Source organism: Leptosomus discolor, chromosome 5 (genome assembly GCF_034619465.1).
Source record: "Leptosomus discolor isolate bLepDis1 chromosome 5, bLepDis1.hap2, whole genome shotgun sequence".
In the NCBI taxonomy this organism is placed as follows: Eukaryota; Metazoa; Chordata; class Aves; order Leptosomiformes; family Leptosomidae; genus Leptosomus; species Leptosomus discolor.
This window is the reverse complement of record NC_141395.1, coordinates 40,085,874-40,111,022: the sequence shown is the minus strand read 5'-3', so window position 1 is coordinate 40,111,022 and position 25,149 is coordinate 40,085,874. Positions and strand designations below refer to the sequence as shown.

The 25,149-nt window shown below is 43.9% G+C and overlaps 1 protein-coding gene across 2 annotated transcripts in view; it reads left to right on the top strand.

The window, feature by feature from the left end:
- Positions 1-23,193, top strand: part of ABCA12 (ATP binding cassette subfamily A member 12) — an 87,131-nt gene extending 63,938 nt beyond the window's left edge. For both annotated transcript variants that reach the window (XM_086466161.1, XM_086466160.1), the window contains 19 exons: positions 928-1,014; positions 2,209-2,302; positions 3,845-3,972; positions 4,863-4,950; positions 6,345-6,450; positions 9,935-9,989; positions 10,473-10,650; positions 12,573-12,688; positions 13,287-13,446; positions 14,755-15,023; positions 15,652-15,862; positions 17,482-17,591; positions 18,200-18,344; positions 18,490-18,624; positions 20,006-20,109; positions 20,338-20,430; positions 20,887-20,992; positions 21,719-21,856; positions 23,074-23,193. In XM_086466161.1, the coding sequence (XP_086322287.1) occupies positions 928-1,014; positions 2,209-2,302; positions 3,845-3,972; positions 4,863-4,950; positions 6,345-6,450; positions 9,935-9,989; positions 10,473-10,650; positions 12,573-12,688; positions 13,287-13,446; positions 14,755-15,023; positions 15,652-15,862; positions 17,482-17,591; positions 18,200-18,344; positions 18,490-18,624; positions 20,006-20,109; positions 20,338-20,430; positions 20,887-20,992; positions 21,719-21,856; positions 23,074-23,193 (2,443 nt within the window). The remainder of the gene's footprint in view (positions 1-927; positions 1,015-2,208; positions 2,303-3,844; positions 3,973-4,862; positions 4,951-6,344; positions 6,451-9,934; positions 9,990-10,472; positions 10,651-12,572; positions 12,689-13,286; positions 13,447-14,754; positions 15,024-15,651; positions 15,863-17,481; positions 17,592-18,199; positions 18,345-18,489; positions 18,625-20,005; positions 20,110-20,337; positions 20,431-20,886; positions 20,993-21,718; positions 21,857-23,073) is intronic.
- The last annotated feature ends 1,956 nt before the right edge of the window (positions 23,194-25,149 follow it).

Genomic DNA, 25,149 nt, shown 5'->3' with positions numbered 1-25,149 from the left:
CCTTAATATATAGTCTCTTCCCCCAATATGAAATGGAGGTCCCTACATCAGTTGTCTCCAACATTACAACTCTGGGATCAAATTCTATCCATCTTGTGAACTGTCTGCATCTCCCTCCTCTCTGTCAGTACAGAACTCACTTTCCTGCCCAGGCCCCACTAGCCCAAGGCATGCAGTCAATTTCAAGGGCACATGCTTTTGCAGTGAGATTAAGATGTCACCACCAAATTATTTCATTGTGCTTAAAAATCCTATTATCAAAATGATCATAGTTTGTATCATTCTGATTTCATGACGTGAATGGCTGTCTTTCTCCAGTGGTTCTTGGCTTTAAGTCAGAAATATGAAATTTAGCTCTAAAGGAAGCATGTCTGCTCTTAGGTGTCTTTCCCAGGACCGCTCATGCCTTTCCACTTCAGTCCTGCTAGATGGGGGAATGAGCCAGAACTGCATGTCTGAGTCCTCTGTTCCTGATGTTCTCTGCTTTTCCTGATGGATCATTGCTAGAGAGCTGGGTCAGAAGTGAGAAGCACCTTCTTGAATGACCAAAACCAAATGGAGATCACAGATGAGAGAGCTGATTGAGACAAGACAGGAAGTAATGCCTGAAAATTGCAGTAGATGCTTTTTCCCTGGAAACAGAACCTTGACTGTCCAAAAGTTCATCAGTATCTTGCTTAGATCCAGAGGCAGCAAATTACTGGAGTAGATGTGCAGCTCTAGTGATGAGCAGTCCTTTTAAACCTGTGCGACTGTCCTCATGTACTGCATGAACTTAAGTGATCTGCAGGGCTAGCACCGCAAACAATCGTTTATTTAACATCTTAAATAAATACTGTTTCAAGCAGACTCAGTTTTCCTCTACTCAGTGGTCGTGAAAGTACCTTGAACATTTTCCTGTTTTCTTTTTTCTTTGTTAAATCTTAGGAATTTTAATGAAACCACAGATGCTTTAGTCGCCTCGATGCTTGCTTTCCCTGGAACAGATAACACATGCATGAATGAAAGCAATTCGTAAGTAGTTCTTGGTTTTCTTCCTTTAAATTCCGAATCTGCAAGAGAATTGACATAACACTGTTAGCCATTAGACATTAATACCATGTTTGATCATCTGTAGGATTTTTATACGTTGGTGCCACGTGCAGAGAAAAAAAAAAGAATCTCCTGCCTCTCCTCAGATCGACTTGCAGAATCTTTCAGCTCATTAGGAGATGTCTAACTGGCCTTTTGCAGGCAGGCGCAAGCTGGTGCTGCTCACAGACTTGAGCTGGCGGGATGCAAGTCAGTTCTGAGTGGGGAGCTGTGTAGTCATGATTGGTGTGAAGCAGACCTCAGCACTGCCAACAGCCTACGTGGCTCCCATGCAGCCTGCATCTGCCAGCACAGAGCTGTAGACATTCTTGAAGACAGGAAACTATACCATGCTTTAAGGCTCAGACTGGGACTTCCACACAGTCCCGGGACTTTAACGCTGGTGTTCTCTGCTTGCCTCAAGAAGTATTCACCACCATGAGTGGACTCCTTTATTCCTATGAGTAAGACTGAAGCAGCTTTGGTGGTGGCAGGATGCCAGGACAAAAGCAAGCTATTCTCGTATCTGGGAAGTAGTCCTTGCCTCCCCAATAATCCCAGTTATAACACTGAGCCCACCCAGAAAGTTCTCAGCATAGCTTCTGTTATTTGTATCTAAAAGCTGTGCCATGAGGGCGGGTTTGTTTCTGGCTCTGCAGATAAATTTTCAAGGAATTGGAAGTAAAATCCTGGGCAGACTTGCATGCTCGTGCATGCCACATACCTGCAGGCAAATATTTTTACTGAATATTCACGGTTACTGCCTAGTCAGTACAGTCCATCGCAGGACTCCCCAGTGATTGCAATGACAATAGCCCTTATTTCTGCACTGTAAGATGATTTTGGCTTTTGTGTGCTAACTCCTTATGCTGTCTGCTGTGGGAATGAAGTGGTGGCTGGATTCTTTCTAATCAGCTGAATGAATCCAGGCACAGAGAGCAGTAGTGACGGCTCTCTGCTGAGAAGGTGACAGTGGGAGGATGGGTATTCCCTGAAGCACCCAGAGCTGACAAGAAGGTCTGCTTTTCTGCTGAAGCTACTAACTGCCATCCTTGCTGTCATTGAACATGACAGCAATTAGCATCGTTTGCACACCTAAGCATAGAGAACCTCAAAGGAAAATATGTTCATTTTCAGGCAGTGTTTAAAGGAGGACATGCTTGGCCAGTGGATTATCAGTGGAAGCCAGAGAACTAAGTATTCTGCCTGCAACTGCACAGATGGCATCCAGGTAATTTGAATAAGCCCAAAAGTGAGGGGATTGGTGGGGATATTTGGGTGGCCTTATAGGTTGGGAGTGGTTTTGTGGGCAGGCATGACACTAAGGGGAAGTCAGTGTTCAAATTCCTCCCATCTCTTTTTGGCCTTGTTGATTTTGTACACTGGATAACCACTGTCTGCACCAGTTTGGGGACAGGAAAGGAAAGAGCATCCTCAGAAGATTCACATGCTAATATATCTGCCTCACAACCCTTGACGGGAAAAGGTTTAATGGTGGGTTTGAATGTTGTATGATTGTCCCATTTAGCAGAGGTGAAGACGTATTCAAGAAGAAAATTGCATTTTATACAAGCACTGTCATTATATGAAAGCACAGCTATTATTGCTGTTTGCCCTTCAGAATTTAACTTTATGCAAAGTCTAGATCCATCTGCTTTTTCTCTGCTTCGTATTATAAATAGTGATGGTTAATAATATTAGTTCTTTGCATTAAGGTGGTACATACAGAACCAGATATGGGCACTGCTGGGCTTAGTGTGTTTACATGCATGTGGGAAGAATGCAGATTCTGCCTCAAGGATGTTACAATTTTACAGTCCGGTTTGAAGTTGAGCTGTCCTCCCGCCAGTGCTGTTCACCCATCTTCAGCTTTTTTCCAGTAGGAAATCAGACTCATGGCACAGCGTGATGCCATTTATAAGATAAAGCATGCACTTAGTTGAATATTCCTTTAAAATGCAGCTATTTTATGCAGTTTTCTGGACGTACTCTTAATTTCACATTATTAAAAGTATTGTCATCATTTCTCCAGTAAGTCAGGATAATGTTCAAAGCCAATTCTCACCCCTAGGAGGCACAGGCAGGTGTTCTTCAGCATGAAGGAAGCTTATTTTGTGTATTGTGATGCAAAGTCATGAACAGATACACAATGGGGAAGGCCAGGGTTTTTGTTATGGATGAGCTGACAGAAGCAGCCAGCGTGCTGTCTGGTAGGACACTTCAACCTTATGAAACAGTCGATGTGACTTTGACCCTCAGCATGTTAAATTATATATTCAGGACTAATCCAAGGTTTCTCTGAAGCTTGGGAAAATATTCCCAATGACTCACAGTAAAGCAAAAATGTAGAGTGTAGCTGCTGTGAAATGCAAGATGAGAGTTTGAGGCCACCACAGAGTTTTCTGCTCTGTGAGTTGTTTTGCCCTCTGCAGTTGTCTGTGCAGTCACTCTCTCCTAAGTAGGATCAGCCTTAGTTCACCAAAAATCTTCCTGTGTAGCACGAAGCACATTTCAAGGTCTCACTGATGTCGGTAGAACTGAAGTGTAGATTTAAGCGAAGGTTGTTTTTAAGCTCCTCGCTGAATTTGTTCAGGACAGCATGCAGGGCTGTGTGCTCTGTGTGTGTGCACCCCAATGTGCAAATCATCAGCTTCTGTAGGAATTGGTCCCAGGACCAGAATGTTGCCTTTGTCTGGTCTCAATCTCATCCTGATACACTAGTTTTTAGTAAAAACACAGACACTAACATTTTTGTCTGTCTATCTCTGCTCAGATGTGTCCACAGATGAACTACACTCCCCCTCACAGAAGGACCTTCTCCACGCGGACACTTTATAACCTGACAGGGCACAATGTGGAGACCTACATTCTGGCAACTACTAAAGACTTCCTGCAGAAACGGTACAGCGCAAATCTCCAGTCATTTTCTTCTGAATTACACTGAGATCAGCCTCTTATACATACCATATCCACTGTGTTTCAAGAGGTGACAGTGCAGTAGCGGTTGAGAAGGGCCTCTGTGCTTATGGTCTCTGTGAATCTAGTGAAAGGAGGTAAAATGTCCTGCAATCATGGAGTTAAAGATTTGTGCAAGTGCTCTGCTTGATCATAGCAGAGATAGCCTCAGGATAAAGTGTCAATCACCTGATACGTTTATGACTGAATCTGCAGACAAGTCTTTGTCTGACTCAGAAATGCTTAAAAAGAGGAAAATCTGACACAGCCTGTCATGAAGTAAAACCTGGGGAGAAACTTTCCTCCAAGTTTGATTCTCTGAAGAGTCTCAGTGCATGCTTCACTTGAACAAGTGCATCCATTCCAGTAAAATTAGAGGCTGAACGTTTTCTTGCACCGTGGGGCTGTTAGAGCTATTAGTGTGTCTGGACTCTGCAACACAGCCACGCAGCATGTCTTGGGGCAAAAATAGCCTGCCATTAAGGTTGTCAAGGAATACGTTCATCTGCCATTGATTTAAACTGAGCTGCTCCTCCTCTGGGTAAGAAGCAGTCCTCTTATTCCAGTGTGGTAGGCAAGCTCTGAAATGTTTCTCAAATAGAGGCTTTCAGCACAGTTTTGTGATAGTGCTGCCAAGTTTCTGTTTCCCTTTTTTCCCCACAAATAAAGGCTCCTGCAGCAGTGTTAGCTTGGCCACACGCTGCATACTGAGATAAGTTCTTTCAAGTCAAGCTAGAATTAACTGGGGTGGCAGTGACATGTTAACATGCACCAAGCAAAGGTATTGAAGCTTTTGAATGACAGTAGCAATGCATTTCCCTCTGCTTTTCACTCAGGTACGGTGGCTGGAGCTTCGGGCTACCTTTGACAACAGACCTCCAGTTCGATATCAGGCCAGTGCCCCCCAACAGAACATTGACTAAGGTAACTAACCTCCATCTGCTCATCCTAGCATGGGAAGTGTGGGACCCAGGAGAAGCGGTGTTGAGTTCAGGGATATTTCAGAAAATAAAGCAAACCCCCCTGAAATCTGCGGCTTGGCAGGGAAGACATGACTTGCAGGACTTTGTTTCCTTTTCTCTCCCCTTTCTTCTTTATTGATCTGACTTCTTCTCTTGCTAGCAGGAGACAATTTTTCCTTTGTCATAATTTTGTTATATAGAGGTGAAAAGATCAATTAGGAGCTCATGAGAGAATGTATGTACCTTAACTGTAGGGCTGGCTGGTGCATTCTGATATACCTGTTCCTCTGTTTCTGCTCAGTGAAAATGCTGTAATACATTGGCATTAAAAGCACCAAAGCTGAAATCTGAGGTAGCAGGGAAATGGAAGAGAGTTGACAAAATCCTGTGATCTCATTGCAAAACCTAGCTACCAGGAGAGTGTCCCTGCAAGAACAGTGTTCCCGCAGTGCTGTTTTCAGAGGTGGCTCCAATAAAAGGGAATCACAGGGTTTGTTTCACTAACAGCTCATGTAATGAATTTGCAGATGTTTTCATCCCTCCAATCTTACATCTTCATCTTAGATCTGAAAGCTATAGCTATTTGCTTATCACATGTCACATTTAATACCTAGAAGCCTTGATAGTGTTGGAAGCAAGGCAGACTCCAGTCCTTGCTCTGCTAGGGAATGAGAATGAAATCACAGGACTTGGGGATATGCAAAGATGGATGCTGTGGGTTGTGTTTAAACCTCTAACCTTAGTAGACTAAGCTCTCGGTCTTTTGGTAGGTAACTCATGCCTCCAACCTGGGTGCTGTGGGTTGTGCTTAAAGTGGGTGATGGTAAATCCCCCCAAAGTGCATGTCCTGGGATCTGATTTTTCCCTTCAGTCCTCAGGGTTTGTCATGGTATAGGTAAGAAAAGTTATCAGGAAGGGCTGTGGCTGAATGAGAAGGTGACAATGGGCTGTTTTTTGCTCTAAAGCAAACTTTTCCCCTCTGGTTTTCAAGGGGTGTTAGATGTTTGACTGCTTAACCTTCTTTGGGAGGTCCCCCCACTGCTGGTGTTCATCAGATCTCAGCAACTTACTACAGAGGAGAAACCAAGTTTCTGTACGGTTTATGTCATGTCCAGCTAGTGCTTCTTTCTTCTCTTCCAGAAGGCAATTGAAGCTGATAGGACTGCTTGTGCTGAAAGTGAAATGTGTTTTTATACTCATTCAGCACTTGTGGTTTAATCCTTGGACTTTAACTGGTAGAGCTTATGACTTTAGATAACAACCATGGAATGATTCATTTGTGCAAGTGGAACAAACCAAAATGTTATCAGTAACAATTTCTCTCCTAAATTGTTTCAATTTCTCAATTGTGTGCAGGTGTGGTATAATCCTGAAGGTTATCACAGCCTTCCAGCCTATCTTAACAGCTTGAACAACTTCATTCTTCGAGCTAACTTGCCAAAAAATGATACTTCCAGATATGGTAAGTGTCCCTTAACATGAGCAGATAATTCCTTGCCTTTGGGGGAATATCCTGGTATTGTTGAAATCGATGACAACGCTTACCTTGACTTCAATGAGGCCATTTCTTTATTTGCAATTACACAATTTCTTTAAAAACAGAATTGAAAAACATGAATAAATCACATATTTCATTTGTCAAAGACTCAGGGGAGCTGGACACTGAGGACCCCAGCTCCTATGTAAAACAATGCCTTCATCCAAGAAACGCCAGTGGTTGCTATTTGATTTATTGCCTCTCATCATGGTACTGAAATATCTGTCTCTTGATAGGTGTCCGTTAGCTATGTGTAGCAAAGCTACTTTAGGTCATCTCAGGGGTGGTTTAGATTAGTAGATTTGAGCATGTCACACTTCTGATGAGAGCAACTCAGGGTGTGTGGCTATGTGCATGTTTGGGAGAATGAGAGAGAGTGAGATTAAGTGAGAAACATAATTTTTGGCTATGTTTTTCCTCTAACACATGACATACACAGATTCTGAGGAGTGTTAGTACCCCATTTGCGGTTATCAGTTCTCATAGCTTCTCCTCAGTAATGTAATGCAGCAATCCAAATTTCTGCTGATAAACCAGGGCACCCTATCTTACCATTCACAGTTTAGCCTGCATTAAGGGTGCAGCATGGGCCCAAACACATCTGTGTATACGTGCCTGCCTCTAGAGAGGGAGGGAGTGCAGGGAAAAGAGAAAGATTTACATTGATGCCATTTTGAGAAATCTTATAGAGAGATTTATGGGATCTGACAAGAGTAGCAATTGTGTGCAGAAATGCCCTACTGATTTATTTTCTTTGACAAATGGTGCCCTTCCAGCCGTGTCCTGGTCATGCCTAACCCCCCTCACCTCAGAGGCCTGCTGTTCCAGGTGACAGTGACATAGGTGACAGTGTCTCTTTGCTCATAAGACTGTTCCTCACTGATGTGTCTGAATTGAACTATAATGGAAAAGGCATCTGGTCTGAAGCTTTGAGTGTCATGCCATGAATTAAAGAAACAGCAGACTGCTGATTACAAGTCAAAACAGCATGACTCTCTTCCCACCTCCTCATACCCAGTGCACCAAAACTCCCCTCACAAGTTTCGTTCACACGCAGCAAAACCAGTGCCTCGTCCCCGCTGCCGTCCTAAAATACCTACTGGCTTGTGCCTTTGAGATTTGCAGCGTGCCCTCAAGGTCGAAAGGTTCAAGCTGTTCGATGTGCACTGCAAGAGTGTATCACAAAGCTGCAGCTCCTGCCCGGGTGCAGAGAGGAGACCTGAGCCAGGCGCTTCCAGCGGCAGGAACATCCCAGAGCAGCTGAATTATTAAGCAGTGAAGCTTCTTGCCCTGTCTCTGTATTCCCAACACGTGCTGTAGCAAGAGCAAAGGCAGGAAGCTTGTGTGAACAGTCAGAAAGTTTTCACAGGGAAAGTTTTATAGCAGCAAAATAACTATTTTCAGTGGGAAAGAATAGCAGCAGGTTTTATTCCATCTGTCCTGCTGCTTATGTGTTTTTGGAAAGAAATGCTTCGTAGTAAATGACCAGACAGATAATTCTCCATTTCCCACTAATGATCCAAGCCATAGAATGGGAGAAATAAAATGAATGGACGAAGATAGCTCTCCAGGGGTAGTGTAAATCCAGTTTGGAATACAATTGAACAGACGTTCTGCATGGTATGTTCCTGGCAGCTAAATCTGTTTGTTGTTGTGACGAATAAATGATGGTTTAAGAACCATTGAAATGGCCAGATAAAAGTGTGTTGTCATTTCAGCAGTTTGAACGAGGTGCCAGTCCCACTTTAGAGGTTTGACTTAGACTGAGCATATTTTTAAAAAATACATAAAAGCTTTTTACCCTGTCACTAAGCAAGTCATAATAGCTTTTGACTTATGTATATTGTGCTTTCTCTTTTCTCAATCCCAACCAACAAAAAAGAGAAAGCATTGAAATGGAAATTTTGACTTCTAGGCTAAGCTTCAGTAAAGGAAAATGGCTTTATAGTGAAGCATTAACAGATTAGACAGATAGTATCTTTCTTTCTCTCTCTCTTTTAGAGAAGAGAAACATTTCCTGCATGTTTGTGTGGCTTTATCAGTAGCCCAAGATTTTAATTCCATTTCTCTCACTGATGATGAGACTGAGGGCTTTTTCCCCCCCTCCAAAATGAATTTCCTATGAAATCTTCAGTTTCAAATTTATTTGCTCAATATAACATTTGGTCAGCTAAATCCAGTCTCCCCCTTCCTGGTCCCCCTGTCGGAGTGCTCATTCTTAGGGAAAATAGCCCAGAATAGTTCTTCCTTGTATAACTGCTGAAAGTCAGACACCTGGCTGTAAGGTGCTTAAATTTCAGAGGTGGCATGTTCTAGCAAATCTCTCTGGATTTGATAGCAGCTAGAGGTCCTCCACTGAGGCATTCACTTAGGTGCCTAAATACAGGTTGAGAACCTTGATTTTAGGCACATAAATCCTTTCTCACAGTCTTAGAGACTGGGCTGTCGTCTTGGTGGGACCAAGGCAGAGAATCTTCACTGGAGGTTGGAATTGGCCCACCAGAGCCCCCCCCTAAGTTCCTCCCTTTGTTAGAAAACTCTTTTTTTTATAGGTACAAATATATGCTACCTCCAAACAAAGCAAATGCACTGTGATGAACGATACTAGTATATTTTGAGCTGGGTGTTCTTCTTGCTAAAGAAGCACTTAAACTACATAGTATGAAGATACCTGCACTTGAGCAGAAAATTTCTCTCTTACAGCTTGTGCCTGATACAAACCCATTTTAAGGGATCTTTTTGGAAAACATCACACTGGGCTTACAAACACAGTGACTAGATTTTTGCTAGTTCCTTTGGAAAAACAAAGGGTTTTCTTCCTAACTGCATAAGAGAGAATAGTTCAGAATTAACTCATTGCCAGACAGGAACAAAAGCTTCTGTAGCTTACTTGGGTTTATGCTAGCATCTCAACAGATGTCTGTATTGGGAAAGACATATGTCACAGGAAGATAATAGTTGTAGAGAAAGGCAATAGGGAGTGATTTGTTTCTGATGACAAAATAAATTAAATGAAGTGAGATTACCAAACAGCAGCTTTAAAACGAAACATATCCATCAGTTTTGAATGTGGCAGTGTTGAGGAATCCAACCTAAAATACACGGACCCACAAGCATGTGCCTAATTTTAGGTGTGGGAGTGCTCTCACTGAAATGAATGATAATATCAGCCAGATACATGCAGAAAGAAGGCCCAGGGTTTGAATTTCAGATCTGCTGTGCACCGAAGTGAAGTCATAGGACAAATGAGCATGCTCAAAATTCTGCACAAGATGACAGAGCAAAAACCAGCTTTTCATCTGCTTTCCTTCTCTACTCACGGTTTTCTGTATTACTGTCAAGATCAGGAACTGGTGAAGGAAGCTTTAAGTTAGCCACATGTCAATTTCTTTTCTTTTTGTTTTTGTAGGTATTTTCTTATCAGCTCACCCATATCCTGGAGGACAGAGTCAAGAACAAGTAATGTAAGAAGATTCATTGGCTGATGCCTGAATTGTTTATCTTCAAAAGGAGCAAACCAGCTTCTTGGAAACCATAGAACAGCCTAAATTACTGAATATCTTTCTTTAAATGATGAAACTGCTCTCTTCCTTGTCTTCATTCCCTCTATGCATGAATAGCATCCTGCTTGCCAGCCAAGCTGCTGATTCCCGTTAGGGTTTCTCCGCAGCGTCCCATATAGGTCTGGAGGTTACAGTCACAGCATCACACACTTTTGTGCTTTGGCACAATAATAATAATTAATTACATCATTTTCCAGTTGATGCTATGGTATAGTGTTATGACTCAGTGCTGTGAGTCCTTTTTGCTAGGCATAATTACCATCAGCAAAAGATGCTGGCACAGAACTGGGACCTCTTTGCTTCTGGGCTCTAAACAACACCTCTCAATGAGGGAAATCTGCCACTTTGACTCCCCATATACATCTTTCTCCACTTTCTCCCCAGGCTCAACAGCTTACTCGACATCATAGTTTCAATGTCTGTTTTGGTTGGCTACTCTATCACAACGGCAAGCTTTGTGCTCTACGTGGTAAAAGAACATCAAACCAAAGCCAAACAACTGCAGCATATTTCAGGCATTGGGATGACAAGCTATTGGGTGACTAACTTCATTTATGATCTGGTAAATAATTCACATTCCTAAATGCACCAAGAGTAGCGTTACACAGCAGGGGAAAAAAAGTTCTTTATTTGAAGTTGGTTGCCTAGACTTCTTAATATTATTACTACCAAGAGTGTTACGTAGTAATTGTTCTCCAAGGCATTGAAGACTATTAAATGTGAACCACAACACTGGATTTTTCTAAGCGAAGGCATTCCTCCTCTCTCGAGTGTATGCAAAACACTCAGCACATTTATATGAGAGCAACACAGAACAGGCCAGGGCTTGATTTCCATTTTAACATGCAAGCAGCAAGCTGCTGTTCTGTTAGCTTGCAGGGCTAGATTAGTTGTCATGCAGGCTTTACACATCTCGGGTAGTAAGGCTTTGGGGCTTGAGGCTACAGCTATTTTGGAAACCCTGGGAGTACAGGGTGTGACATTAGCAGGCATCTCACAGCCAACACTCCCCCGTTGGGCAAAAATGCATTGCTGGGTTGAATGAGCTATTTAAGATTATATATTATAAAGGTTTTTAAGCCAAAGAAAGCTACTAATGCAGCTATATGCCTTCCAGGACCGGAGCAAGTTCCTTTCTATAGTGCTGCACTGCGCTGTATAGATTTACCACCTTGTTCCTGTAGATAGTTGAGCTCCCCAGCACTGTGCTGCATTACATGGTGTAGGCGTGCCCTCGTTCTCCCTGAAGTTAAGGTTCCTCATGGTAAAGAGAGTTAATAGCACTGCTGGAAAGCACTGCTGGACTAAGAGGATAAATATGCACAGTGTCCGTAGACTAAAGTGCTTTGTGTCTTACGAATTCCCTTCAGTGAACAATGTCAAACCCTCACATAGTTAGAGACCTGTGAGTGCAGACTGTCTCTGCTCGTGAGCTTTGGCATTGCCAGCTGTGCCATAATGGTGGTCAGCTCTAGGTATCCGACAACTTTCTATTGATGCAGTTCTGCTAGTGCCTAAAATCCCAGCGATATCATCAGTTCCTGAAAATGTGAAATCTTCAAGGGCATTTGGGTCGCCAGCCTGCTTTAATGCAGTGAGGGCGAAGGGCTGAAATCCCCTGGGCAACGTGAGCCTCCACTCTTTCTGCAGAGCACAGCCTAAATTTCTAGGTGTTTGTTAACACTGATGAACACTAACAAAGCAGTCGTAACAATACTGTTCTCACCTCTAAGTAATATAAACTGCCTCCTTGTAGGGGCTGGCGTGATTAAGCAACAGCACAAGTATCTCCTGCCTTGCAGGAGGGGCTGGAAAGGGGTCTGAAGGCAGCATGGATGCAGTCTGGCTTGGCAGAGCAGCCTTGAGTTGCAGCGCGGGGGTGAGGATGGGGCAGGCCTGTGTCTACTGCTGTGATCCAGGCCCTTGCTCCAGCACTGCGTATTTGTAAATCAGCCTGTGGAAAAATCCCCAGAGTCCTTCCCACAATCAGTATTCAGTGGGCTGAAACTAATCCAGCGCGCTCGGCAACTTGATATTTCTCAGTGAATCCCTGCCAGTAAATTCTGTTAAATCCCAAAGCTGGGGAAGAGAGGAACCTCTTGAGGCAGACATTTGGTAGGTCCCTGCCTTGACTCAACATTATAAAGACTAGATTTACAGGGCACAATGAAGTGGTCTGACTGCAAGGCTAACAGAAAACCCAAAGGGGTATTTTTCATTCGCAACCTTTTTTTAAGGCACTTTCTGCCTACAGTCCTGAGTGTTGAGGTTTAGCTTATTCAAAGTGGCTTTGTGGGAATTCATTTGCCAGACTCCTGAAAGTCTCAGGAGGACCAAGACCCCACCTGTATTTGGCTTCCCTTAGAAAACCCAAGCTGCACTAGTGGGACCAGATTCAGACCTGGCATTGTTGCTTCTGCATAATTCTAGAAAAATGTTTAAGAATTATCACCCTAATAACACCTTTTTAATATAATTTTGCAGGTACTCTTTATGGTCCCTGTTGGACTCTCCATAGGAGTCATTTCATCCTTCCAGATACCAGCTTTCTGCAACAACAGTAACTTACTGGCAGTATTTCTTCTGCTGTTACTGTTTGGGTAAGTGTGGAGCTTAGTTATTTAAATACCATTGCACAGAGCGAGGAACTGGACATTGCAGGCTGCTGCAATTTGAGATCCAAAGGAGGAATACATGGGCTTTTTTCTTCAACGTGCACTATACAAATGGTGACTAGTTGCTCCTTCCAGGAGCAGTGAACTAAACTACTGTTGTCATGCCAGCTTTATTCAAAGCAAACTCTATGCGAGGGTATGAAATATTCAAGGTCACAGTGACAGCCCAAGCAGATGCTTACTGAACTATTGCAAAGTTCAAGATATAGGAGCATTTCAAAATCAGAAGAAAAAAACCAACAGCAGCACAATTCAGGAAAACTTAGCAAAACTGTCTCTCTGGCTTTGAATCCTCCAGGCCCCATCTGTCTGCTTTCAATCAGGGCTCTGTGTTCAAAGTATGTATCATAAACATTTTCTCCAAATTCTAACAGATAGAAAGGCATTTCTCCTTCTTTAAGCTCCTGCAATATGGAAATCTAGTCATACCTAAACCAGGACTGTTATGCTGTCTGAGGTCTTGTTTGTTTTCAGTTGCTCTCTGAGTTACTGCAGTGTTCTCTGCACTGTTGGCAATTTACAGATATGCAACATTTTCATGGATGTACCTGTTGGCTGGGGTTTTCAAAGAAACAGGAATGGCCTTCATCATTTATGTCTGCGTCAACTTGTTCTTTGGCATCAATACCATCATTACTCACTCGGTTGTATTTTTGCTCTCCCAGGAGAAGGCCACGGACCAGGTAGGAACCCCACTAGTACTAAATCCTTGGTGAAACAACAGGAGGCTTCTTGTTGAGTTTGGTGCTTTTGATCAGGTCCTTAGCAGCTGCCTGCTTTCAAGATATTTGAGGCAGAACAAGAGGAGGACACTAGTTGCAGGACTTAATGGGGTTCCCTATAGACAGGACATGAGTCAAATATGAATCTTGCTTGTCTGTAAATCTGTACCCCCAGCAAAGGAGGAAATGAGGGTGACACAGGGGAGAATACAAAACAAGTGGTAGAAAACTGCATGTGCAGAGTAGGGCAGGAAGTAGGTGTAGCTGTTTGATAAAAAGTTGATTAGAGACTTTGAACCATTGCTAAGTTCTTGCAGCATGAACTGTGGAGATTGACAACTACACGTCATTGCCCTGAGTCTGACATGTGCTGCATTAAGCCCAGCACCAGCTGTCTGTCATCTAGATCTGTACTGCAATCATCTTCTCCCTGCAAGGATGAAAAATGACTCAGAGACAGTGATGATTCCCTAAAGTAAAGCCTTCTCTTACACTGAGATGTCCCTGGGGATCACTGGGATAACATGTACACCTTGCATTTAGTTTTCTTTTTAGTTTTGCTTTATAAGTTTTTCTCTCTAGCTGGACAGTGCTTGTTTAGCAACCCCCTGGATTTTAGGGATGTGCAATTATGATCGTCTCATCCCTCTATGCCCCAGTGCCAGGGAATTGGTTTCTTTCCATGTTAATTTACTGTCTCTCCACTTAGCTGTGTGCGCTAGTCCTTTCATCTGCTAGAATGTACCAAACCTCTGTGTACAAGGGTTTGTAAGCATGTGACTGGGCTGTTTTGCCATGAATTAACTGGAAACTTCTATGTCTACTAAAGCCAAATCTTGTGTTTTATGGAGAAGTTTGTCCAAGGAAAACAGCTAGGACACCGCTCCAGGGGAGCAGGCTGTGCTGCGCTGCAGGCTGGTACAGCAGCTGTGTGGTTTTGGAAGGCACAGTGCAGCTCTGGCTCACGGGCAGGTTTCGGGCTGCTGCATGCACAGGGTGAGATGGCAGGAGCAGCAGTGAGGGACTGCGTTGGGAACTGGCTGCTGTTTACTATGGGTGATCACAACCTCAGAGCTGCCTGTTGACTTCTCTGACCTTGTGCCTGTGAAACGAGCTGTCTCCAGAGCTCTTTGCTCTCAATTTATCTCTGCTATGAGACACAAGCAAACCCCAATGTAATTGTTACACTTCAGTCCCACAGTATAACCTATGAATATATTCCAGGAATAAAAACAGTGACTGACTGTGCTGCTTTTTGGTTTTTTTCAGGGCTTGCATGATCTCGCTGAAAACTTGAGGCACGTGTTCCTTCTGTTCCCACAATTTTGCTTTGGCTATGGCTTGATTGAACTGTCACAGGATCAAGCACTTCTGGGCTTCTTAAAAGCCTATGGGGTGGACTACCCTGACAAAACCTTTGAGCTGGACAAGACCACATCCAAGCTGTTGGCCATGTTTATCCAGGGCACCATGTTTTTTGCCATTCGTCTTACAGTTCACGACAGGATGATTCAGAGACTCTGGAACAATGTACTAGAGTAAGTAACATCTGGAGTTGTGTGATGAAAACAGACCAAGCCAGAGCTCAGCGGTTTCATTCTGGGCTCTCGCACCGTCATTGTCAATTATGAAGCCCGTAAATTTCCAAGAAGCTTTGCAAACATGGAGTAAGTTTTCTGTGGTAGCAGTCCCACTACCTACCAGTAATTGGAGGATTAACTAATAGAGGTATAGGCTACCAGAGTCCCTTGGTAGTCCTGGCTAGCTGAGACTATGGCCCTTGTTTCAGGGCTTTTGGTTTGGTGGGCTGGTTAGTAAGAGCAGTCAGTCCACTGACAACTCTCTCTGAATCTCCCCGTCTTGGGTGCGCACAGGGAGGAGCAAGAACAGTCCTGTCACCTGCACTATGAGTGTGTCCACAAGGCAGGACCAGCTCAGAATATTTGCTTAAAAAGAGAAAAAAAATAGGCAGAAAGACAACGCTGGGTTTTTTAATTCTCTAAATATAGCAAATATTGGGAGAGAATCAAAATTGTCTGTATATCTAAGTATTTTTTACATGCCCTCAACTCTTGTAGGAAGGCTTCTTAGTAACTATCCCAAGCACATGGGCCCACTGCTGTCTGCTTGGCAGAGGGTAAGGTCCCCTCTCTGCCCTCCCCGTAGGTTCCTGTTTGACAGAGTACATGGCAAAGCATCACTTCTGACACCCACGGCTGAAGAGGATGGGGACGTCCAGGCAGAGAGGAACCGGGTGGAGTCTGGCAAAGCTGACTTTGACATGGTGCAGCTTCAGAATCTTACAAAGATCTACCACCTTCCTCACAAACGCATCGTGGCTGTGAACAACATCAGCCTCGGGATTCCTGCTGGAGAGGTAAGTGAGGGGAAAAGGCTGCGGGCACCTTCCACCCTGGGGAGGGAAACTGGAACAGATCCACAGTCCCACGGTCATCTTCTCTCCCAGTCCTTCCTGCTGTCCCAGCATGACTGTAATGGTTTGTTCTGCTTTGACCTCTTCCTTCCTTCCATTGCCTGCCTTACTGATTCTTGGGGTTACAGTAGTGATGAAAGGCTCCCGATGGATTTGGGAGACCAAGTGAAAGTCTGAAGGCCTTAAAAAAAAGAATGGGACACTGATGGAGCTGTATTCAGAGCAAAATGTCTGCATGCTGTGTTTGTACAGCACCTAGCACAGTGCAGTTTTGGGGGTCGCTGTAGATCACCATATGGTAAATGATGACAGCAGTATTTGTCCAGTTGCAGTTATTCACCTAAACTGCATGGGAGACAGTGAGTTGGGTTTATCTGCTTGTATTTTCCCATCAGGGAAAGATAAATCACTTCAGCTGAACACACGTTTTCATTAATCAGGACTTTAAAGAAAAAAAGCATCATTATTTGGTCGTGTCAGTGCAGTTGCCTGCAAAAACACTGACTCATGAGAAAAGACAGGAGCACACAGAGCACCTCTGAGATCCAGAGGAAAGTGGAGACCAGATTCTACCTCAGGCTGTGCTCCTGACTTGTGGGAAAGCTTGGAATTAATCCTTGGTACCTGATTTTTTTTGAATTGCCTGGGTCCCACTAAGATGAAAGGACATAGGGTGCTGGGCAGGAGGACAGCAGCCTCACATGGAGACTGTGGTGCTGCTCTTTCTGGCAGAGGATTTTTTCCAAGCCACCGCTGGTATTGAGGTTTCTAACTTCTGGCAAAAGTCACCCTGATGCTGGTGGGGTTTAGGATGCCGTTCCCCATCTGTCAGCAGAGGCTGTGGCCCTGCACCGCAGACTGTGCAGATACTGTCCCTGTGTGGACCTCAAGGTGGGGAAGAGCCTTGGATCGATGCTGTGCATCTGCAGTGGGTCCATGAGGATTTTCAGATCAGCTGAAACTATACCAAAATAATAGTAATTATCAGTATAATGGTGATTGCTTATGCAAAACACAACTGCGTATCTCCAACCTTAGCAATAAAACAGATTTTAGCATGAGGTACTGAACTGCACTACAGGGAGCCAGTTCTTAATCTTATTAATGTAGTGCATTAGTGGGATTATTTGACAAAAATCTTGTGTCGCATTAAAGTTTTACAATGACAGCACAAACCTCACTCACCTCATTCTTATGGGTAGCTCTGTTCCTGTTAATGGGAGGCTTTGCACAAATTAGATGGTCAGGATTTGGCCTGTCAGAGGAGCTTGCTGCAAAAATGCACCTTGCAGTAAAAGGAATGACTCTATTAGAGACACATCCTTGATTCTTCACCATATTAAACAAATGGTCCTAATATAAGATGCAGTATATTGCACCATAAACAACCTCCATTATAATGTCCGTATGCTCTGAGTGCCTCTGCGTCTCTCGCAATCCATCTTGCTCAAGGGTCCAGAGAAAAGAAGAGGCAAGATGCACTGAACACTCATCTTGGAGCAATGTTTCTGCATTGTAAGTACAGCATGGTTATGTTTCTACTTTTCTTTCCCACAATCCAGTGCTTTGGCTTGCTTGGTGTGAACGGAGCTGGAAAGACGACCATCTTTAAGATGTTGACAGGTGATATTGGAGCATCCAGCGGAAGATTGCAGGTCCAGGATCATTCTGGGTATGGACAATGTGATTTCTGGGGCAGGCGCATGAGCAAATTAGCCTGAGAGCAGTTTTTAAGGCGTTATGGCAAAGGAAAAGAAATGTAAACATCTGAAACAAAACATTTAAAACAGAGCAAAAATAAATAAGGCAAGGAATTTCATCCTTTGAAGATGGTATGGTTGCTTCCCTGGGGGTCTGCATTTTGCTGTCATACCTCCACTGTTTTCAGTGGTGTTTCTTCGACTTCATTCCATTGCAAATGGGATCAGACTCAGATCCTCAGCTGAGCATTATCCCACTTCTGAGCTAGTATCTGGAGACCAGCAGGACTCACCTCAAAGCACTCTTTAACAGGAGTAGGCTTGCTGGCAGCAGCTGTGCCATCTGGCGATAGTTGGAGAGCTGTGTACTCGACATCGTGGCTAACAGACGTAGCAAATACAGTTCTTTGCCGAACTGAGGGCCTGAAAGCTGAAGGTCTGCAAATTCCATAGTGTTTTCCTTCACAGGCTGGGGAGGGGGGTAGGAAGCAGAAGAAATGTTTTTTCTCTCTCCTGTGTGATTCCAGAGTGCATTGGCAATTCAGCGCGTTTAAAGTGACTTGCCGACTTCCTTACACAGGTCCTTGAATGACATTAGTGAGGCACACTGGTCACTCTTCGGCTACTGTCCTCAAGAAGATGCCTTGGATGACTTGCTGACGGTGGAAGAGCACATGTATTACTATGCTAGGCTCCATGGCATCCCAGAGAGAGAGATCAAAGGAGTGAGTAATGCTGGGGCTTGACTTAAAGCATTTTCCAGATATTGAGAGCCTTTACATTGATTTAATTAGTCTTTCTATAAACAGATATGCGCATGGTAATTTGTGCCTGGACATTGCTGTGAAAGCAGTACTCTTGCTCCCATAGGTTGTACTCCAGCTCGTCCACCGACTGAATCTGATGGCCTACAAAGACAGAGTCACCTCTATGTGCAGTTATGGCACCAACAGAAAATTGTCAACTGCTCTGGCTCTCATTGGGAATCCATCAATTCTGCTGCTGGTGAGAAATGGGGGCCTTGTTGGGGGAAAGCTGAGCAGATCTGTGAGCTGGCAGGGGTACCCTGACAGCCTAGCAAAACCTCCTTAGGCATAGCTTACAGCACTCTCCCCAAATGCCCATATTTGGCCTGATGACGTATGCATCAGAGGAGAGTTTAGATTCCAGCAAGCACTCAAGTTTTCTTTGAGGGCATAGGAGAGTGGTGAGTCTGCCAGTCTCCCCGTTAGCATCTTTCAGACATCAAAAATAGATCCTGTATTTGCCAATTATGCTCTCCTTGTTCCCAGCTTTTTCTTGGGTTTTTTGTATCGGCTAACTTGCACAATCTTGCAAGTGGCATCCAAGGCTGTGAATCTGTGGGAGAGCAAAGGAGCAACTTCCCTCAGGATGAGAAGATAAAACTGTTTTTCTAGGTTTGCCTTCCCCTTTTGTCTTTCACTTTGAACTTTCCAGTTCTTCCATGAGATATGCCATTGCTAACATATACCTTTTTGTGCATTTTTTTCCACTTGCTGTGTTTTGAATGTGTGCAGTGCTCTGTGAGCAGGTTTCCCAATATTAAATTTGATACCTAGTGGACATAAACCTCCCTTGCCCCAACTTGTATCGAGGCAGCACTGCTGCCTTTACTTCTGACCACATACAGCAGTGCTCTAGCTGCTTTTGTGAGATGATAAATCTCAATAAAAATAGAAGGTGGGGAAATTTCCTCTGTACTGACTGCTGCTTGAACCCAAGCTGGTTTATTTCTGCCTTCTGCCTTAATGTTGAGGCGTTGTCCTCAACATTAACAATTTGCCAGTCGGAAATTGGCTAACAACTTTATCAGCAATGCATAAGATAGGAGATAGTACGCCATCTTTCATCTCTGGCTGACTGTCTAAATGGAGAAATGCAACACTTGCTTCATCCACATGTGAGAAGGAGGCAAAACGCAGGCACGCGTGGGAAGCGAGTACCAATTGGTAGCTTCTTGTCTGAGCTTATGCCTGTGGTGTTCCTGGATATTTAAAACACCATGGTATAAAATGCACAGTGGGGTCAATCTTAAGTGGTGCTATCACAGCCAGTCAGTTCCTCAAGAGTGACGGAGGTTGGGAATTCCCGCCAGTCACCAGGGAGCTGTGCAGTTCCAAAGGGCAGTGAGGATGGAGGTCTTCGTCAAGCTGACTTGCTTCTGCTTGAAGGGGGCATAGGATGTCTCAGCCAAATCCATAATGTGATTGAAGGTAATCCTTCTCCCAGATATGTATGAGTGTCAGCTCTCCTGGGAGTCCTTACTAGCAAAAAGTAAGGACCAACAGTGAACCTAAAAAGAGCACAAGTATCAGGAAGGTCAGATATTGAGTGTGAATTTATGTTCTCCTGTCTTTTGCAATAGGATGAACCAAGCTCTGGAATGGATCCAAATGCTAAACGCCACCTTTGGAAAATCATCAGTGAGGAAGTGCAGAACAAATGCTCAGTGATACTCACATCCCACAGGTAGGGCTGCTGTGGCTCTGTCTCCAGGTTTGGAGAGGCCCGTCCTTCACACTCCCCATTGGTCCTCGCACAGTCTCGGGGCACCGAGCTATGTCAGGTTTGGCTGAATGTGGGTGTCCGCAGAGACCTATGACGCTTTAGGGAAGACCAGTAATGTTTTACAATTACTAAAACAACTATTTTTTTGTAACTTCTCAATGACTTTGGGTTTCTTGGTTGTTTTTTCAGCATGGAAGAATGTGAAGCCCTCTGTACCAGGCTGGCTATTATGGTGAACGGGAGTTTTCAGTGCATTGGCTCTTTGCAGCATATCAAAAGCAGGTCAGTGAAAAGTACCTATTTCACTTTTCCTGAAAGGCACATGGGGTTAGTAACCTACAGCTTTGAGGGCTCAGAACATGAGACCTTTGTTAACAGGGCACCAAAATAACGTCACTTTCTGGTTTATGTTTCTTACTACACCATCAAAATTCTGTGTTAACTAACGCACTTTCTACTCTCTCACAGCCTTTTTTCCCCGATATGTGTTCCCCAAAGTAATCTGTTCACTGCTGAAAATGTGAAATGCATGTTAGGGTTGAGCTTCGATTTTATTAGTTAATCGCAATAGCTTGGCTTCTTATTAAGTTTCACTCCAAGTTAACAACCCTGACCCCATTCAAGCTGCACTCTGCCTGGATTAGATTTCCCCAAAGAGGCTGTGCAGCACTCTCAAAGGATTTTCTTTATCTGTTTCTCTTTTCTACTGTGTTAATTGTGATTTTCTTTTTCCCCTAGGTTTGGAAGAGGATTTACTGTGAAGATGCACTTAAATAGCAACACAGTTTGCACTGAGATGCTGACAGAGTTCATGAAGTCACACTTTCCGAATACATGCCTGAAGGTAAGCAGGACAAATGCTTTCAGGAGAGGCCCTCTCAATCCCTTCAAATTAACCAAGAGGATCTTGCAAGATAAACATCTTGTAACATACTGTGCACGTACATCTGTGCTCTCTGAGTGTGAGGGATTCATACAGACACACTTGTCAGTGCTATCGGCCACATTGTCCAAGGGCTGGAGCACCCACGTTCCTTGGTGGCTGAAATAACTTCAAGCAAACAGCTGCAGCGATCCTATAAGGCAGCTGTTAGATGACCCCCTGCCCCTGGGAGTGGTCCCATGGAAGCCTGTGCTTGCATGCAGACCCATTTCATATTCAGTGGGTAGTGAGATGGTCAGGTGCTTCCAGTAGCTGAATAACTGTAAAACCAGAGTAACTGAGTCACAATTCCCATCTGTTGTCTGTAACCCAATCTCTGCATTAATCAGAACGGCAGACTTCGAGCTGGAAAACACTGAGGCTACCCTCAAGCTTCCAGCTCTGGGGCTTAGTTATCATGTCCCAGTCACAAAAGCCACCAAAACTCCCAATGGGGAAACACTGGTCAACACCAGATGATATTCTTCATGTTTGGGAGCCAGAAGGAGAGAACACACCCTCCGCCCCTTCATTCTTCTGTGGTTCAGCTCCCCTTTGCTTTTGTTGTCAGCTGGACAGCTGTCAGATCTGTTGGCTCTTCACATGCAGCAGCCTCTTAACTTTACTGCATCACTCCTGTTCCCACAGGATCGGCATTTCAACATGGTGGAGTATCACGTTCCAGTCTCTGCAGGAGGGGTAGCAAATATATTTGATCTCCTGGAAGCCAGCAAAGCAGCCTTCAGTATCAGGCACTTCTCAGTGAGTCAAACAACATTAGAGGAGGTAAGGAATTCAAGATGTGTGGCCATCCATTTAAAACTGTTAACAGGGGAGCAGACTGATGGTTACACATAATGGACTGCTGCACACAACAGACTACATTTTGAAAGGGATTTCCATCTATATTCCTCCTGGGGATATTTTATCAGTACTACTGCCTCCAGATACCTGTGCTGGCACTAGGAAAATGCACACAGAAAGCTGCCTGTAGCCTAAAGGATCTGTTCATCCCTCTGTCACTGCTGATTTCAGCAGCTTCATGGGTGTGGATGAGGGGCAGGATTATGAATCGCCCCTGAGTCCAGTGCCAGGTTTTCCACCAGTCCTGGAAATTTGCTTGATTTTGCTCTTTCTTGTACTGTATTTGGGTTGTATGGTCATTTAGCATTACTCCGAACTTAGCTTCATGGTTAAGTTCCTTCCGTTTTCCCTTGGAAGAATATTCCCACTGGCATCAAAATCTTGTAGGAAACACATCGGCTGAAGGGATGCCACAAGGACTATGCAGAAGAAATCGTCATGTTTAGCATCAGCATCTGATATATTAGGTCTCTCCCAGAGAGAGGAGCAAAAACTGCAGCCCTGTGATCCTATAAATTGTTAAAGAGAGATCTGGGGGAGGAGGGAAGGAAGTCCTCAGTATTGTTTTGATAAGGGGCAGTGGTTGTGAGAGAAATGAGCAGGCAAACCGCAGGAAGCCCCAAGTAGTGTTTTGTGGGAGGACAGCTTGGATTGATGTATATGCAAATGGGATTGCAGGTAGTGTTCTAGTAAGAATATTTTATGTATTCATTAGATACTGTTCAAACAAAGACTGTTATGTGTGATTATATAATCTAATCTAATATAATATCTATATAATACGCAGTTGCACATGCATGGATGTCGATTACATATAGACAGATGGGTTTATAAAATAATAATATAGCTGTAATCAAAATGAGCCTCCACACGGGCATTGCCTTGCTAGTACTTCTGAAACATGAGCTGCAGGACAGTTAGGACAGGAGTGTCTACCTTGGCATCCTGGGTGTCTATTCAGCAGTACATTAGTCCATAGAAGCCCAACATTTACAATTCTCCAATCCAGGGTGAATCCATTCCTGAGCACTCTCTCCAGACTCACAGTCAAAGGAACAAAGACATGCCTTTTTTATATTCATTCATATTATAAATTATTTATGCTGTCACATACTGGATGTTTTCCTTTAAACTTCTAGGTTTTCATCAACTTTGCTAAAGACCAAGCAGATCCTGACGGCGCGGATGCAGGCCCTGACATGACACTGGACAGCTCTGACACAGGCAGCCAAGCTAGCACCATAAGTTCCACCTATTGAAGGGACCCAGCCACAGGGGATCATAGAAGCTGGGGAAAAGACCTGATGACCCCTCGGGGTTCTTCCAGCCCCGTTTTCTCTGATTCTGGGATGGTGGGGAGAAAAAGTCCCATTTTCTTAAAGTCTTTTTTTTTTTTTTTTTTGATATGCACTTACTTTGTTACTAGGAACATGGTAGGCATTTAAGATTGGCATTTGGTTACAAATCAGATTGGTCTTTCCACAGGTTCTTTTATTTTTCCCTCCCAGTTCTTGTTTTATGATGACTTTAACGCCTGTGGGGACTTTAATTGCCTTCACCTGCTGCTCGTAGCCATTTGCTCACAGCACAAATGGCCGTGATGGAGCAGAGGAGCTGTTGGCAGTGCAGGGTGTTTGTCAAAAACGCAGCCTCAGGGCTTTCCTCTCTGAAAGCCCACGCTCCGCTCCTCGCTCAGCAACTGACTTTCTGGGTGACCATGAGAAATTTGCTGGGTTTTGACAGTTCCCCACCAGTGGAATGGGGTTGACGGCCTTGCCTTACCTCACAGGGCGTTGTGAGGATGTAGGTATTACGTACTGAGTGTCACATGTGCCATTGGTGGGGGCCGTCTTTGTTAATGACATAAAGCTTATCTGTATGCATGGGTCATGTCAGTACAAATATAATTATTTTAAAAGTCAGCGCTTCCAGTGGTTTCAGTTTGTTCCTGTAGTTTATTCCAGCTCTAACTCCTCGAGTAAGCCCTGCTGTCCCAGGCAGTTCCTGGCTCTTGGTACCCATTGGAAGATCATTCCACCAACCAGCCCCTTCCTCCTTTTGGCTGGTGTTCAGGGCATCTCCATTACAGCAGAAGAATGGGACAAGGCAGTATATTTGTTGAATCCTCTGATATGAAGAAGTTTGCTTCATAAGATTGCATTTCCCTGAGCAGAGTGAAAGCAACAAGTGCCTCTCTTGCTCAGAAAACCTCCCTCTCCCAGGTGGCTCTGCCTCTCTTCTTCCTTTTCAGTGACCTTCCTCCTCAGTGCCCGAGTGGTGGCTGCCCCTCTAACTCCAGAGTTGTCTTTTCCCACGCAGTAAGGCATAACGAGCCTTCTCCTTCAAAGACAGCTTGCCGAGATAATCACACAAGGAACAGGTACTTTAAATATCAAGGCTGTTTGGGATTTTACTGTGGGATACCGAAGTTCCCAGTTTAGCTACTGCAAGGAGGTCACGTTTTCTCCCTGATGTTGGTGTAAACTTCTCACTGATAGCAGGAGGAGTTTTGTTATGGATTGAAGGTATTGTCGAGCCCCGAGTTATGCCTCAACCTGCTGACTGTAATTAAAACTGGAATTCAGCTTCTTCCCAGATGCATTTGACACCTGCAGTTTACAAGTAGCTGAAAAAGCTGCCCAGACATTCATTGTAGCTTCTATTATGTCTCCAGCTCTGCAAAAGCTCCTTTTTTCTCATTTTCATTGCATATCTTATACAGATCACAGTATAAAATTAAGCTTTTCTCTAATGGAGGTCTTGCGCTCCCTGCAAAGGACTCGGAGCGTGAATGCCAATGATTTAAATGCAGTCCTGTAATACCAATCAGAGTATTATTTTATTATGTTGATGGCTTTGCAACTGCCAGTGGAAGATGGATCTTCAGACTCTGTCCAGGTGTACTTTACATTTAATTGAGGGAGACTGATACAAAGCTATTCTTTCGTCCCTTTAGAGCCTGCTAATCAAAGAAAAAAAAAAAAGGACAAAAAAAGGAAGTGATTAATTGGAATACTTCAGCAAGTTGCAGTTTAATTGGGTAAAATATTGGGTTTTTTTTAAAAAAAAAAAGCAAATAGCATCCTTTGATTTTCCACCCAATTCTGGCATTAATAGAAACATCTGCTTCATTTGAAATGTGTCACGGCCGTGATATACGCTCCCCTTTTTCACTTGCAGGTAAAAATAAAACATCTGCTATTGCAATCGAGTCT